The 16,594-nt window shown below is 42.8% G+C and overlaps 1 protein-coding gene across 1 annotated transcript in view; it reads left to right on the forward strand.

The window, feature by feature from the left end:
• NRXN3 (neurexin 3) overlaps positions 1–16,594 on the forward strand; it is a gene marked incomplete at its 3' end in the record, with an annotated part of 723,331 nt that overhangs the window by 222,238 nt on the left and 484,499 nt on the right. The window contains exons 6-7 of the mRNA XM_009887058.1: positions 887–931; positions 2,660–2,821. Coding sequence (XP_009885360.1) covers positions 887–931; positions 2,660–2,821 — 207 coding nt within the window. The remainder of the gene's footprint in view (positions 1–886; positions 932–2,659; positions 2,822–16,594) is intronic.

Below are 16,594 nucleotides of genomic sequence, written 5' to 3' on the forward strand. Positions count from 1 at the left end.
ACTGGTGAATTCTCCTAGCTCCTCCATAATATACATGCAGTCTAACAGGAGAGACACTAAATCTTGTCAATCTTCTGGCTTCAACCTTGACACAAGCGACAATTCTTCCCACACAAATCTTTGACACATTTCCTCCTACAGTAGGTGAGGTTCAACTCCTGTAATCTCGGATGATGGAAGTGAGCCACAGGCAAATAGTCAAGCACAGGCATTTCTGTGTGCTTCTCCTGAAAGTCACAAACTCACCTGTTCTAAAGAAACCTGCAGATTTGGAAACTTGGAAGACTTGGAATCTTGTGTTCCTCTTCATCTGTATCCTCCAGCAAAAGGAAATATTGGCCTGCTTGTGATACTCTGCAACACTTGAGGGTAGTGAGGCTTGGAAGAGGAGCAGGGATGTAGGTGGGCGGTGGTGGGTAGCAGAAGGGAGTCATGGTTGGGTTTGTGCTGAAGGGGTGAACTGTGCTGTGCGTGTACATCTCTGAGGGTAAGGTTCTTGTTAGAGGGAAGCACCTTGATGGGCATTTGAAGAGTAAGTATTGTACTGTGTTAACTTTGCTTCAGTCCTGGATAATGTACATGAGGGTTGAAGTTAATGACTAATACCAGGGTGGGAAGACTAGGTAGCACCCTTCTTTACAGTCTAGGTGGCATGGTTTCCCCATAGAGTCCTGGTCATATTGTCCTCTTTCTCACTTTGTGTGTCTCAGGTGCCCCACGCCTTTTTTTGAAAGACTAACACTAGACCATTCATGCAATGTGTCATTTTTACTAACCAACTAATGTACTAACACCCTAACGACTCATCTTTGCTTTTAGTTATTTTAATTAACAATCGTTCTGTTCACAATTTTTTAATTTCCTTTCTTCCCCCTTTTCCGCAAAGCACTCAGGCATTGGACACGCTATGGTAAACAAACTACATTGTCTGGTAGATATCATTCTTATTGTCTCTTTTTTTGGGTTTGCCGTGTGTTACCTGCCTTTTCCTCCCCTTACCCCCTCTTTTTCTCCCCTCCTTTATACTTCTTCCTTTAATTTTATTTTAATTTCATTGAAAACACGTTTTTTTTCCCCTACTTTATTTTTCTTCTTTTCTTCTTTTTAATGGAAAAATGAGCAGCCAAAGCAACTAACACAGCTCTTCTGGAAATGGGGTTGGAACATTTCTTTCATTGGTTTCTTCACTTCCCTCTTTAGTTCTTCTTTTCCATTCCAGTGATAAATTGTTGGGTTTTTTGTCCCTTGCTTTTGAGTTTAGCTTTCTCTCTTTTGCTTTGGTTTTCATTTTGCTTTTTTCCCCCCTTTTGGTTTTTGTTTTTTACTCTGAAGGTTTCTAGATCAGAACCATTGCAGGGCCTCTAGTCCGTGGTGGTGAAGGCTCTCTTTTTCTCTCATCCTTTTGTTGTGGCAACGGCTATTACAGGCAAACTGGCCAGAGTTGTCCTCTTTCTCCTGATTTTCCCCCACTTCCCTCCCTCCTCTTTCTCTCCTCCTCCTCCCTCTTGTTCTCTCTCACTTTCTCTCTCTCTCTGACCTCTACCTGCCGTGGCCGACAGGAGCTCAGCCGGTTGTTTGTTTCAGTACACACTCTGCATGGCATGTCCACGTCTGGTGACTCGCCCGTCTCCTCCTGGCCTTGATCTATTTTCCTCCATCTTCCCCTTAAGCCACTAACAACATCTAAGCAAAACACATCAAATTCACTTGCTCCACTCCCTCCCTCTCCTTCTGTCCCCCTTCATCCTCCATGTGTTTGGGGTTAGAGGTTTTGGGGGCATTTCTGTTTGGTTTTAAGTTTTCTGATTATTATGTGGTTTGTTTGGTATTTTTATTTTTGATTGCATGCCAATGTGAAATAGTTTTCTTTCTCCTTCTCTCTTTTATGTCCTTTTTTCCTGTCATTTTCTGGCCTCCAGATATATTGGCATGACATGTTAAAGTGCAGTGTGTGCATGCTTTGTGTTTTCTTTCTTTCTCATCTCTGCTTCTCTCACACTTTTTGGTGTGTGGTCGATTTATTTTGCTTTATTGTATTCTGATTTATTTCCTATTTATATTTTGGTTATGAGTTAGTTTGTCATATAATTTTCTTTTATTTATTTATATTTTTTTTTGTGGTGGGTGTGTGTCTCTCTAGGTACATGGCATGCACATCCATAATGTATTGAAAGTGAGATCCCTCTCCTCCCTCCCCGAATGCATGATCGTCAGTGTGCTGTGAGCAAAAGACACATAAAAAATACAAAATACCAACCTCGTCTTCATTAGTGTTTTTTTTTTTAACTAACAACCATAACTAACTGTAATCATTAAAATAAATACTAATTAATCATAAAATCAGCTAATATGAGAAATATCTTTCAAGGACAGTTCCATTTTCTGGCCTGAATAGATGGAACGCATCTCGGTGGGTAGACTGCTGGGTCAGCCTGATGGTGCTCATACACCAGAAAGGGGAGAAGCAGATGCTGGAGCATTTCCATTGCGGGTGAAGCAGACCAGAAAATGGAGCTTGGCTGAACTAAAAAAATACATACCAAATCTCAACAAAATCCTTAATAAAACTGACATAAAAGTATAGGGGAGGTAACTTGTTCTGTTCAGGATTGTAAGGTCATTGCTGGGATTTTCTTTGTCCGTTGTGTCCTTTGAACAGGTGACAATCTCTGTGGATGGCATCCTTACCACCACGGGCTACACACAGGAGGACTACACCATGCTGGGCTCAGATGACTTCTTTTACGTGGGAGGGAGCCCCAGTACTGCTGATTTACCTGGTTCTCCAGTAAGCAACAACTTCATGGGCTGCCTCAAAGAGGTAACTATTTCAAATTAACTTCTGTTTCTGTGCTTTTGGTATCTCAAATTCATTGCTCTTTCCTGCTTTTCATTACACACTCAATGTTGTTCCCCGATGGTGAGTTTTTACGCTGATACTGCAACAGCTCTGTAAGGATAAACTTGTCATTCAGCTGGACAGACAGCATCAACTTCAAAACTTATGAGCTTATGGTCAGAATCAGACTTCTAGTGCTTGGATTACAGAAAAAATACCTGTAACAGTGGGAGACGTGTCTTCTGTAGGCTGTTAACTATTCAGAGGGAAGCATTACAATCTTCTAGGCACTTAGGCAATAGCCATTAAAAAAAAAAAAAAGATAAATAGCCTTTGATTACTAAGCAGCATTTTTTGGGGGGAAAAAAAAAATCATAATAAGAAGCATGTTTAGGATATATTTTTAAGGACCTGGATTCCACCTGGGAATATATTAGTTGTCAGTTTTCCGGGAAGATATAGAGGTAGTATAAACTGGAAAAGTGAAAGTTGAAGGTAGCATAAAATATACGTATAAATTAGGTGAGAAGAATGCAGCATGAGGGTATACTGGAGATGTGGCAATCATGTGGCATGTGGACTTGAAGTGTACTGTGTTGGTAAGCCCATGCAGCAGAGTTGCTGCGTTGGTGAGGAATAGCTAGCTGGCTTCCAAACCCATGTTGTCTCACGCTGGCTGGCTGCCCTCATCACATCTTTAATCCACAATTTTGAGAAAATCCACATGTGAATAATAGAGAGTGGACTGCCTGGCTAGCAGCAAGAACCAGAGTAGTGTTCCTGGAGGGAGGGGCTGGGGGGAGAAAAAAGATGAAGCCTCAGCCCGAAGCTGGAACTCGGTGCAGTTGTTGTTCGGGTGTTCTGTCCTGCAGTCAACTTTTGTTGTGTTTCCTATCTCCTCTAATACAATTTGTGATGATCACTGTGTTTAATGGTGATACAGATATTGACACCCCCAAAATGTGTTATAGAAAGCTTACTGAAAAACAAGCTTAAGTTTTCCATCAGTCAGCTTCCTAGCTAGCCTAGAATAAGAGTTTCCTACAAGATTTTTCTCCCTAATGTTGTGATTCTGTACTAGTACTATTTTACACAGGGCGTGGCTGGGTGGGTCTAATGTTATTTGCAGCCCAAAGGGTGGTCATAATATCCTTTTTTTTTTGTGTGAACATTTAATATCAGAGGGAGGGCAGAGCTGAGTTTTCATACAGGACTCGTGGAAACAGCAATGCTGGGCTAGATGATGATCTGTGGCTGTAACTGCCTGACAAGTTACCATCCTACTGATGCACGACTCGTGGTGTCAGGGGTTGTATGTCCTGTGCCAGTCCTTTGATATGAGCAATGGCTGTCAGAGTCTGGAGCTGCTCTCCTGCCTGACCTGACTCTGGATTAGTTAAGGGGGTGCACGTACACTGCAAAAGACCACGTGAGCATCTTACATAGGAAATGAAACTGCCCTGCTGAATACAAACTGTCCTACAGAGATCAAATCCTTCTGTTTCCATCTATAGAGCCTTAGGCCTGATTTTCATAGGCACGGAGCATCCCAGTTTGATTGAAATCAAGAGGAGATACAGCTTCTTAGTGTCTCTTTAAATCAGGATCTTAATTTTATTTATGGATGCTATGAACATAACACTTAGCAGAGGCCATTTTTATGTGTGCTTTAAGTCAAGCCAATGGAGCAGAGAGAGCAGTGACAAGAAAATCTTCAGCAGCTTTATTATTTATATAATCATTTGTATTCTATTAGCTTGCACAATGTGCTAAGTAAGATCTGCTTACATAGCCGTCCCAGGCTCATAATGCTCTGTGAGAAGAAAAACCCAAGCAACCACTTAAGAATGAGAGGAAGAGGAAGAAAACAGATAATCATAATGTGCTTTGTAATCTTCACTTGACTAGGCAGTGACAGGAGATGTGTATAAGCAGCTGTCTTGACTTAAATGCAGGCTGGTGCTGGCTGGTTTTGAGCTATAGTCTGCTTAATAGCAACCTGCCCTTAGTAGTGGTCCAGTAATGCTTTCAGATGCTGTGAAAATGTGCCCAAAATGTACCTTGCCTGGCCTCTGAGGACAAATCCAGCATACACTATTCACTAACCATGAACACTGTGCAGGGTTGTCAAAGGAGGCACCTGGAAATGGGATGAATGGAGAAATGCAGTATTTCAAAAGGAAAGCCATGTTACTAATTAGCACTCTGCATGTCCGTTCTGTCATTCCTCCAGACCCCTCAGGACACAGGGTGAGGTACCGCAGGTATCACCAGGAAGTGTGAGGAAGCTGACCATTGTGCTTTTCCTCTCTTCTGGTTTTGGCAAGTGGAGGTGACGGGGAACTGTGAATAATGGAGGAAGGAGCAGCCCTAGATGACTGTCAGAATCCTGACAAAATCCACAAGTGCCACCTGAACACTGATACCTGCACAGAGCAGGGTCTGACCAGAATAGATAGCCTGTATAGGCTGAGAAGGCTTCTTATTGCATATGTAGTGAGTTATTCTCAGACATCAAAGCAGGCAATGCTTTCGTTAAGTAGAGCTTTAGATGAGTTGAGCAGAAATTAGTTTGCCTTGTGAAAACCCTCCCAGGGTCAGTTTCCTCTTCTTTCTTTTGCTAGGGATGAAAACACTGATGACAAAGGCTGCAGAATCAGCCTGAGATCCACCTGGAATTGGATGATGGTTCTTTTGAGTGTTTTCTTTATGTTTACTTCTGAAATGCCAGGGTATATCTGTGCAATGCATGATATGGAGCACCTCTCCTACGAGGACAGGCTGAGAGAGTTGGGATTGTTCAGCCTGGAGAAGAGAAGGCTCTGGGGAGACCTTATGGCGGCCTTTCAGTACTTAAGCAGGACCTACAGGAAAGATGGGGAGGGACGCTTTATCAGGGCCTGTTGCAATAGGACAAGGGGTAATGGCTTTAAACTAAAAGAGGGAAGGAAGATTTAGACTAGATGTAAGGAAGAAACTTTTTACAACAAATTTCTAGTAGGGTAGACATATTTCTCCAGAATGACAGAACAAGGAAGAAATTTTTTTACAATGAGAGCGGTGAAACACTGGTGCAGGTTGTCCAGAGAGGTGGTAGATGCCCCATCCCTGGAAACATTCAAGGTCAGGTTGGACGGGGCTCTGAGCAACCTGATCTAATTGAAGATGTCCCTGCTGTCATTGCAGGGGGTTGGATTAGATGACCTTTAAAGGTCCCTTCCAACCCAAACTGTTCTATGAAAGAAACCTGAGCTGGCCTGAGAGCGCTGGAATGCCTGTGGGTATCAGCCTGACTCCCTGGGGCAACCAGTTTGATCCTTGAAGAGGCAGAACTGAGTTAGGGCAGTGCTTGTGTACCTATAATGTTTCTCGTTCCAGAACTGGTTATAGGGAACTTTACTTGGCTCTCTGCATAGCATGATAGTGTACTTCATAAATCAGTCCCTATAGGTTATGTTTAAAACCTTTTTCTCTGTGGCCAAGACATAACCTATAGGGACTGATTTAAAACCTTTTTCTCTGTGGCCAAGAAGGATGCTTAGTCTCTCATCAGGCAGTACTAGAGGAGCTTGAGCTTTTAACGAAAATATTCTAAGCTAAGAAAGTTAGACAAAGGGGTAAGGTAGAGCGTAATAGCAAACACTGTTTCTTTCACTTTGTTTTCTGGTAGAGCAATGCTTTTTTTTTTTTTTTTCCTACCAAAGTCCTAGCTATGTAATTGCCTCTTCCCAGAGACATAGGACAACCCAAGTGGATTGCACTGCTGTTTGGAATGGTGAAGAACATCCTGCCAAGCCCTGTACTGACCTTTTGAAGGTGTTAAAGCAGAATGATCTATTCCTATTCCTCTGCATTCATTGAAGACTTCCCTTAGGAATGTCTCACTTTCCTAGGAAGGCAAAGGGATGAAACTTTCACCCTTCCCCGTTAATCTCTCCTGTTTCTTCTGGACTGCATCAACCTCACAGTACAGCAACCAAACATGTGAGAGCTAGATGGCTCCTTGAGTGGAGCGTTGCCTCCCCACTTCCTCTGAGATTACATGCAGGTGCTGAAGTGCAATGAGGCAGAGTGCCTAATGACCCTCTCTGCCCCTTTGCAGCTGGAAAGGACTTCACTCAGCTGGGGTTGGTGGTAGGAGGAGGGCCAGCTCTGGCAGGGGAGACACTTCAAGTGGTCAGAGTCTAAGCCTTGACTAGGAGGAATTGGAGTGTGTAAGAGTGTGTTCCTGGAAAGGAACTGAGAATCTCAGGGCTCTTCTGCTGCAGTATCTAAATAAGCTGTGGTGAAGGTAACCATGTTTTCTTTGAATTGTCTGAGCTAATGTTTCCTCCTTTCACCACAAATAGATCCTCCTGCTGCTTCTTTTCCTTGTGGCTACAGGTTCTGATTGAAGAGATTCCACCAAGTTGCTAGTAGTAATATACCTAAATCATAAATCCAAGTGCTTAATGTGTAGTTTCAGGTTGGGTTTTTTCCCTCCCTTTCCATCAGAATTAAAGATGTCCTATTGTCTGGTAGTACTGTTTGGTTTAGATTTCTCTGTAGCCATCCTGGCAGTGTTGCAGTATACCTGACACTAATGAGGGAGCAAGACTGGAAAATAGAAGTAACTTTTTCTGTGAAAATTTTTTAAAGGCAGAATATGCAAATAGGGCAGTACACAGACATCAAACATGGACATTGCATTGTATTTGCATAAAATCTAAGGCTTTCTGGACCTTCAGTCTTAAGATACATTGTTCTAGAGGAACTCTGAGGAGAAGCTGGTGTATTTCCTATTGTGGAAGAAACCAGATATAGAGATGGGATAGGAGGAGGTCCAGAAGCACATCTGAGGCAGGTGAGGAGAAATGTTTTTTTTCATGGGTGCCAGGGAAGGAGTGACAGCGCTTTGAAAGTCAGTGAATGGATAAACAGGGAGAAGCACTGCCTGAAGGTAGAAAGGGAAAAGGATCCATTAATAGCTTTTTAGAGACACCCATATGGCTAGAAGGAGGTAGGACGAGAAAGGCAGTGACAGACAGCTGTTTTGCGTGTACTGGAGAGTCTCGGGGATGAGGTTCCACTAGTTGGGGGTGGAGATGGAGGGTGGCTGGGTGGGAAATGTAGCTGTGTAGGTAAAGAGGGAAAACTGGCTTTCAGCCTCCAATTTCTAGGGAAGGGAGAGAATCGGAATATTTCCTAGGCTCTATTAGGGAGCCAGTCATGCAGATTCAATTTACTTGGAGCAGCACTTAGATGGTACAGATGGAGGTGCTTTAGAGGAGCCTAAGGTGGTCCCTAGAGAATGGATGTGCATGAGAGAATTTATGAAATCTTCGCGTTTTTCTATCAATGCTTTATTCAAATCTCAATTCTGAAAAATGTTGATTGGTACTAACAGCTTGATGGAAGCAGTGAGGTTTGCATATGGGCAGAATATGGCAGAAATTATTGCAGGGGTCAGGCACCATCTGGCCATGATGGGAGAAAGCTGTGAAAGCTTAGATCATTTCTGTCTGTAATTTAACTGCTAGGAGCCAGATTTCCAAATGGTTCATGACTGTGCCCAGTTGCTGTATGTACATCTCAGATGCTGTCTGCAAGCCAGGTCTTTTTCAGGCCTATTTGCATGTGTAATGATGATGTGATTTCTGTTTGGGGATGAGTTCTTCTGGTTGGAGTGTCACACTGGGGAGGAGGCTGAAGGGAGAGATAGAAGAAGGGCTAAAACATAGAGGCAGAAAAACCGCCCGAGTGGGAAGAGGGCAGATGGAGGAAGTTGCAGTTATAAGAGCCCCTCCCTAGCAGTGAGACCAGATAACCCAAAAGGCTTTTGGGTACCCAAGATCCCCTTCCACAGCAGTGATTTAACAGAGCCCCAGGAATGCATAAGAGGAGAGTCAAGAATCAACAGGGTGGGGGATTTCACTGATACCCTGTGAAGGAACTTACCACATGAATGGCATTAATTGCCCACACATGTTAGTCTGACACTGCTGCTCCAGCTGCTCTATTGTATTTGGACCAGTCTGTTTCCTTACCTATATTACTCTAGTGAATTTAATATTTGAAAAGGAAGGGGAGGGACTAGCAGACAAAGTATAGCCAAAGGCTGAATGTGATTCCTCTCCTGAAAACATATCTTGTTCTTAATCTTGGTGTCCCATTACTATTCTCTGCCAGAGCATCCTAAATAGCCCTGATGATGATGACAACCCTGATTCCCAAACTTCCAGATCCAGAGGCCTGTAAAGTTTTTGGTTGCCCCTCACTCTTAAATTTCCAATTGTATTACTGTTGCTGTGGTAGATCAACCTCCTGCTGCAGCTCTAGGGTGTGTGTATTGGGAGTCAAGAATGTGTGTGCATTTTCTCTGTGCATCTGCAGAGCATCCAGAACAAGGCCTTCATCATGTTTTTGAGTGCCCTTGTTGTAGAAACATAAGACAGTGGCTTGGGACACACAACAGGGGAAACGTTGGTCAACGTTTTAAGCAGCTCCTGATGAAATTCATGAAGGTAATAAGAAAAAATGTATTTCTGGAAAAATTTGATTTGGAGGTGGGAATGGAGGCACTTGGAATCTGAGAGCAATGGGATACAAGCCAAGATGCTGAAAGAACACTGAAGAGGCCAGTAGATGGGGAGGGGAAGATGGTAGTTTGTTTTTTGTTTTTTTTTTAATCAAGTAATGCTTATAAGCTTAGTTCCTGGGCGGGTTTGCATTTGGTATTTCCGTAGGAGATCAGAGTCAGAATGGATATATGGTTGGGCAACAGGACATTTCCCAGGCTGCCTGCTGGCTGCCAACACATGTTGGATGCTTGGGCATGAATCCTGCAAGACTTTGTAGTACACAAGGAAGAATATCTTGTGCTTTCTGGTGTGACTGTGCAACATGACATGAAGCCAAGGTGAGCAAAAGGCTGCCTGAACTGAGCATCTGAAAGCTGAAAAATTCTTCCCATCTGTCTCTGGGCTTTTTGACAGCACTGGAAAAGAAGCAATATTTTGAGGAGGATTGTTTTTAAACAAGCATTTTTACCTTAGTGGAGGAACTTCTGTTGCCCTTTGAGACCTCTGCTGTGCTGCCAGAAGGAGTGGCATTGTGCCTCCCCTGTTTTGCTTGCCTATATCTTTACATGCTCACACTGTCCTGTAATCATAAAAGATTGGATCACCCCAGCCTCTTTTCTCAAGAGTAACTACTAGAGTGAAATTTACCTTACACACAAGTGTAGGAGAAAAATCTATAATTCCACTTATGTTGAACCAGGCATAAGTAAAGTCAGTCTTCTGTGGTTCGCAGTCCCAATACTAATATTTAGCAAAGTGATGAATGTCAGTCTGTCTAGGGAAGGTACTTGATTCAGTTGATTTTGCTGGTGGTTTTTTTAGGGAATCATTTAGCTGGGGTGGGAGAAGAGAAAGGCAAGGCAGTCCTTCCAACACAGAAAGTGAGCCAGGTGGAAAGGAAGAGAGAGGATGCAGATTTCTATGCAGTGTCTATCAGTCATGGGAGAGATGAAAGGTCAGAGGTGAGCTTTTGTGGTGTGGACGGAGCATGCAGAGAGGAAAGTGTCCTGTGGTACAGTAATGCAATGTCAACATTTTACAATTAATTCATCTGAAAGAGCTTGGGTGTAGAGGAACAAACTAGCTAGTGATCCCTGTAGTCTCTGAGCTTGTTCTTATTTAATACTCTTTTGAGTGAATTCCCTCTACTTTCTCCACTTCCTAAACACCAAGAAAGTAGAATATCCCAGACTGTGAGGTCCCAGGAGAAACTCAGATCAGAATGCCCTAGTCAGTTTAACAGGACAAATGAGTATCTTTGGTTTTGGAGTATATTTGTGTAATGCCTCATTCTTTTTTTTTTTAATTTGTGATTCTTGTGAATGACGAGGATCTTGCACAGAAAATCCAGTGGTACAGAGTTTCATGCACTGTGACCCTATGCTTAGTAAATACATGTACTAAAAGTCTAATTCATAATGATGAATAGTATTAGCTCATAGGGCCCTTCGCCTGAAGAGTTCAGTGGGTGGCTTTTTCAAAGCAGCCTCAGAGATTTTGGTTTCTTTCAAACTGTCAGTTAAAATACAGTACCAAAGGGAGTAAATGTCATTATCCTCTTCCTTCAAATGCTGCATCTGAGGCACAGATGTGATGTCACTCGGTCAACATCATACAGCCTGCTACTGCTAGAGCAATAGGTAAGAGGGACATTCTACCTGTTGATCCACCTCTTTTTGTTGCCCTTCCTCCTGGCAGGGAGAGCCTATGTCTTCAGCGCAGTGTAAGACTCAGAACTGACTGATGTTCTTACTGGAGAATACTAGATATTCCTGGAATTACTGCAACTTTGTTTTTCTGGGCAATTTTCTTTACCAGTAATATTCTTGGTTTATCCTTGCTTTCTTATCAAGCTGACAAGGGGATAACTGTGAAAAACAAACTTCAGAAGATTGCACAGGGTCTATATAGGTTATGTCAAAAGTGTATCTTAATTTGCCAGCTGAACTGTTGCTGATGGGTATGAAGTAGCACCCCTACTTTTTCTTGAGTCAGCTCAGGTGAGGAAATGAAAAATCCAGAACAGACCCCACTCCCAAGCAACCTAAGCAGCTGAGTTTGAGGCTGGGGACTGTTCAAAAGAAGATCAGTCCTGAACAAACAGTTGGTGTTGCAGCTCATTTTTGAAAGTGAGCGAGGTCTCATGGGCGTTTCTGTGTTTTGTGCTGTTTCTGTTGCATTTCAGTTCAAGATTTTGGGAATTGCATCATAAGTGCGGTGTATCTTAGGCGATTGCTTCCATGTCTGACCAGAATGGGAAATGATCTTCCAGTTATGGATCCAGTTAAAACTTCTACTGGATTTGGGGAGACTCTTTAATGAATTGTGTTGTTCTGCACATTCCAGAGGTTAATACTTCACTTTCTCTTGTTCTCACATTTTTAGTAAGGATTAGTGGCCTCCCCACAGGAACTAAAATCAGTAGTCTTGTCAGGTGTATTAGTGTGCTGCCAGTGCTGCAGCTTTGCTTTAGCTAGGGAGTTACTCAAAGCCTCTTTTCCTTACGTAGATTAGCCCTTGCGTACCCTATAGAAGAAAGGTTTCTGCTAGCATTATTGCCTCATGCATGACACAGAGAACTTTGTTTTGCTGGCATAATGATAATGGGTAAGGGTTTGTTGCAGAATAACAAGTTAACCTCAATTATTGATCAAATCTCTTCCGTCACATGCTTCTGACCACATAGAAAGTGGAAGAGTAATGTACCCATGACATGTCCACAGACAGTTTACTCATGACCTGCCCATATACTCATGGAATGTATTCCTGTTAAGCAGGAGAACAATTTAAAATTGCCTCATGAAATTAGTCTTTAGTGAAGGAATTTGAGTATGAAAATGGAATCCTAGAATTACTTTTCAATTGGTAAAACATGGGAGATCCAAAGATAGGAGATGAAGTTTCAGCTTTGGTATAGAAGGTGGAGGAGATGTTATTTTTATCATCTGTGTACTGAAAGAATCACTAGGCTCCTAAATTCTTTTCTTTAATGAAATTCATATAGCAAAGGCTCTAGAATCCTACAACCATAATGAACCTAGAAGTACAAATTATTTGGGCTTTTTTCTTTTTTTCCCGTAGGTCTGTCCACAAATTAAACAAATACAGGTTCTAGTTAAGATCACAGTTATTACAATATACTATCTTGTTCTCTGGAACACTTATCAGTAGGCAGACAGCAGCTTGCAGGCATTCTAGGTCAGCCCCAGTGCATATATTTTGTTGGGGGATTAATTTAAAGGATAATTCACGTATCAACAGTTCAGTGGCACTGAACTCCTAAAGTTACTCCACTCTTAGAAAGTTTACAAAAGTAATTAATGGCCAAAGTCTGATTAATAAAGTATATATGTAGATTGAGCATATATTTTAAAGCAAGCATTCATGAGCAAACATAGATACTGAAACTTTTTATGCAGAAGGCCTAAAAGGCATCTTTTTGCGGGGCTGTTTGAACGACGTACTGCCACCGTGCTCATAAGATGAAGAGAATCCACAGAGCTAGAACAAAGTGTGGTCTAACTCAGTCTCACTGTCCAGCTGCCACTGGAACAGGCACCTAGGGAGGAAACCAGCAGCAGAGGTTGGTGTCACCACTGGGCAGTGTAGCCAGCAGCAGGCTGATGTGTTGCAACAGAAGTAGAGCACTGCACTGAATCCCGACTGCGCCATCTGCATGTGACCCTCAGTGGTGGTGCTACGGCCATCTGTGCTGGCTTTGCAGCAGGACCATCAGGAGCGGGCTTTTCTTTCCCGCATAATGAACCTGACTCCCGCTGAGCTGCTGTACCTGCAAGGGATGTGCCATGTGGTGTTGTTCGGGAAATGAGTGTTTACAAGTGTAGAACTATGTTCATATAAACAAATTCAGAAAATGTAATGGGGATTGGAGCAATATAGCTGTGCTTTGGGCATATAATAAAGGTAATTGGTAACCCAGGCCCTAAAGAATGGAAATATTTAAGCAACAATTCTTGCACACACATGTGATCTAATCCATCTCCATTCAAGAATGAGCAAACTAAGGATACAGAGTATTGATGGACAAACATAGCTGAGTCCAAAGTCATCAGCAGAGCAGCGGTGATACTCAGAGAGGTTACTGTGGCAAAGATTTCTGGCCGTCTTTTTCTTATTGTTAGTCAAATGTGGTTCCATCCTATTGGTTGCTGTGATCTTAACTTCAGCTGTCCAAAGCCTGATGTTCTCAGCTTATGAAGAAAGTAAATGAACTGCTTTCGCTTTGTAGTTTACTGAACTTAGCAAAGTCTTGGTTCGGGTGAATATTGAGAATAAATAGGAGCTACTTTTATTAGTCGCTCCTTATGTTGCATTAAAGAGATTGCTAAGGATCAATCTTGTCAGATGGAAATGCAGACAAGAGTAGTTTTAGAGAGTCAGGACCTGCTATATGCTAATATTAATAAAATTATAGGGGAGAGAAGAGTTGCAAAACTGTGCTGTTTATGTACATGTGTATAAAACAGGCACTTCTAGCCAAGGAGTGGGATGCTGATCACCAAGGAAGGTAAAGAGAGAATGTACTCACTTTTTTGGCATGTAGGGTTTGAGAGCTCGGTAGGCAGACAGCTAATAACATGGAGTATGCAGACCTTAATGTATTCACCAGTGCTATAATATGCCCTCTGACTCTTGACATAGGTGTAATAATGATGAGAGAAGCACCTTTCCTTTTGTACCTGGTCCAAGCTCAAGAATTAAAAGGACTCTGCTCCCTACGTAACTGTGCCTGCCAACACGCTTTCTTTTCATGAAACCAGTTACGCTTCTTTTAAAAAAACATCTGCTACCTTTAGCAGCAGGAACAGGCACCACTGGGTTTTGAGGCTGGAACTTCTAACTTAACCCCATTTCAGTCTGACTTGGGACCATTTGTGAGTCCTCAGCCTTCTTGGTAGGTATTTTTTCTCCTGTTAGTCTTTTTATTTTATTGCAGTCTTCAAACATGGCGGTGCCCAGCTGTGAATATTATACTCTAGCTATGCTTTCAGGTAGGTTGTGGTCATACAATCATGGTGTCCAAGGGCTGGACCTAGATTTTTAGAGCTTTAATTAGAATGAGTTTTTTTGGCTGTAGTAGCTTATTTCCCTCTTGACAAGTGTCATCTCTTTGGGAGCAGCAGTCACTCTATAAATCTTCTTGCCTGACCCTGAAGGCTAGACTATTGCTATGAAATGCGCATGTGTGTGCATGTGTATTGTGAGCGATGGGGAAAGACTGAGCTGCTGCTACCCACCACAAAAAGCCAGGCTGCTGCAGCTGCCAACAGGGGAGGCAGGAAAGGATGATGAGGTTTGAATGTTGAGCGGGTGGGCTGGACAACTCCTCCCAGGTCCACCACTCCTCCGTAGCAGCGAGCCAGCTAGCTGTCAAGTGTGAGTAGGACAGGAGGAGGCAGGCAACTAATGGGCAGCATTTGTTACTTGAACTGCATGGAAAAGGCAGCGGGCTCGATAGGACACAACCAGATTTTGTATATGTCTCATTTTCTTTCTGTTCTAATTCTTTGTCATTGCTGCTCTCTTGGCTTTGGTCTACTCCTGTTGATGTCTGTTGCACTGAATATCTGTGCTTTGGGATTTTTTTTCTCTCCTTCCTTCCTTCAAACTGCACAGGCAGAATTCATTTAGTTGAGAATTAGCAGTAGATGTATCTAGATTCCTAAGCAATTCAATGGGAATAATATAGATATATGGAAAGATGACACTTAAGCTCAGAATTGCTTATCACAAGGCTTTATACTCTTTGAGCTACAGTTCCTGAAGTGGAGATGTTAGAAATGGTAATATCTCAGCTCCAAGATGAGTTAGGGTCTGCCCCCTGCCCCTGCTTCTTGTAGCTGTCTAGACATAGGTCTAGTAGCACAATGAGATGGTGTTTATTTTAACAGGTCTTAGGGGAACCTCAGGAGGATTGCTGTATTGCATACTGTGGCTACTGGTGACTTCACATTGCGAGAAGGGGGGACACTCAAATGCTCCTACTTCCTAAGCACAAATCTTAGCATTTGAGCACTTAACACTTCAGGGAGAGCATCAGTTATCTGTGAGCTGCGTGGGGCTGATGATACACAACTGAACAGTAACAACTGCATCCAGGAAAGCAGTGATGCGTAGTGTGCAAGTCGCTAAGCTCCTCTGGCCAGAGTGGAAGTGACTGAGATGGTGACTTAGTTCTAGCACCCCAAGAGGTAACTGTGAGTGATGCCAGCAAAGCTTTCTTACTGTATCAGTGTTAGCGAGCAGAGGAAACACAGAGGTTTGGGAATGGTGGCAGAGATGAAAAATGGCATTTAGAAATGGGGCTTGAGAATGGCATAATCATTCCTGGTAAATCTGTGCCTTTCTTTCTGATTATTAGCCATTTTAAGTGGAATGGGTTTTGCATCTAGAACAAGTCTCTGAACAGATGATTAATGGTTTTATCTGTAATAACTTTACATTTTATAGAATCCTGCTAGGAGTCTGCATCTGGTGAGCCAAGCTATTTAAAGCTGTGTTAATTCTGTTAATTGCTCTACGTTTATTTGGATTGCTGGCACCTGCGGGCTTTAGGATAATGTGTGTGGGGGGTACATTCTCTCCCTCTTTCTAGCTGGGAAAAAATGGAAAGGACCATTTCCTTAGCTAGGAACAGCAACCTTGGCAGAACGTCCTGGCTGGATTGGTTGTCCTTGAGATTTTCCTCTTCTACTGCAGCTGAATGCAGTGAGATGCCAGCCAGAGGCAAGATGTTCCCTTGTTTGGGGCAGGAGCTAGGCAGTCTGCTTTTGCATGCACTTTGCCCCATCAGGGAGTAGCAGCAACAGGGAATGAAGCCAGTGATTTTCAGAAGGCTGATCAGGTCCATCCTGTTCTGATCCTGCTTCTCAGCTGTCTTCCAGTGTTTGTTTTCCAGTTTGGCTTGATTGTGAAGTGCTCCAGTATGTTTCAAGCCCTGAAAGGATGTGAAGATAAGCAGGCTGATGCTTTCTGAACTTTTGTCAGAGAAAAGCTCTGACAATGGAATTCGGAACGTTTGAGGTGACTAAAACATTGCTGTGAAATGCTAGGAGGGCAGCACAGTTTTCATGTTGGCTGTTGGATTGGACAAACCACTGGAACAATCTGGACCAGGCTCTGATGGCAAACATTTCCCAGTCTTTTGCTCTTGTCAGAAGCAAAGGGTTTCACT

Source organism: Charadrius vociferus, unplaced genomic scaffold (assembly GCF_000708025.1).
Source record: "Charadrius vociferus isolate BGI_N301 unplaced genomic scaffold, ASM70802v2 scaffold14, whole genome shotgun sequence".
NCBI classification, from domain to species: Eukaryota; Metazoa; Chordata; class Aves; order Charadriiformes; family Charadriidae; genus Charadrius; species Charadrius vociferus.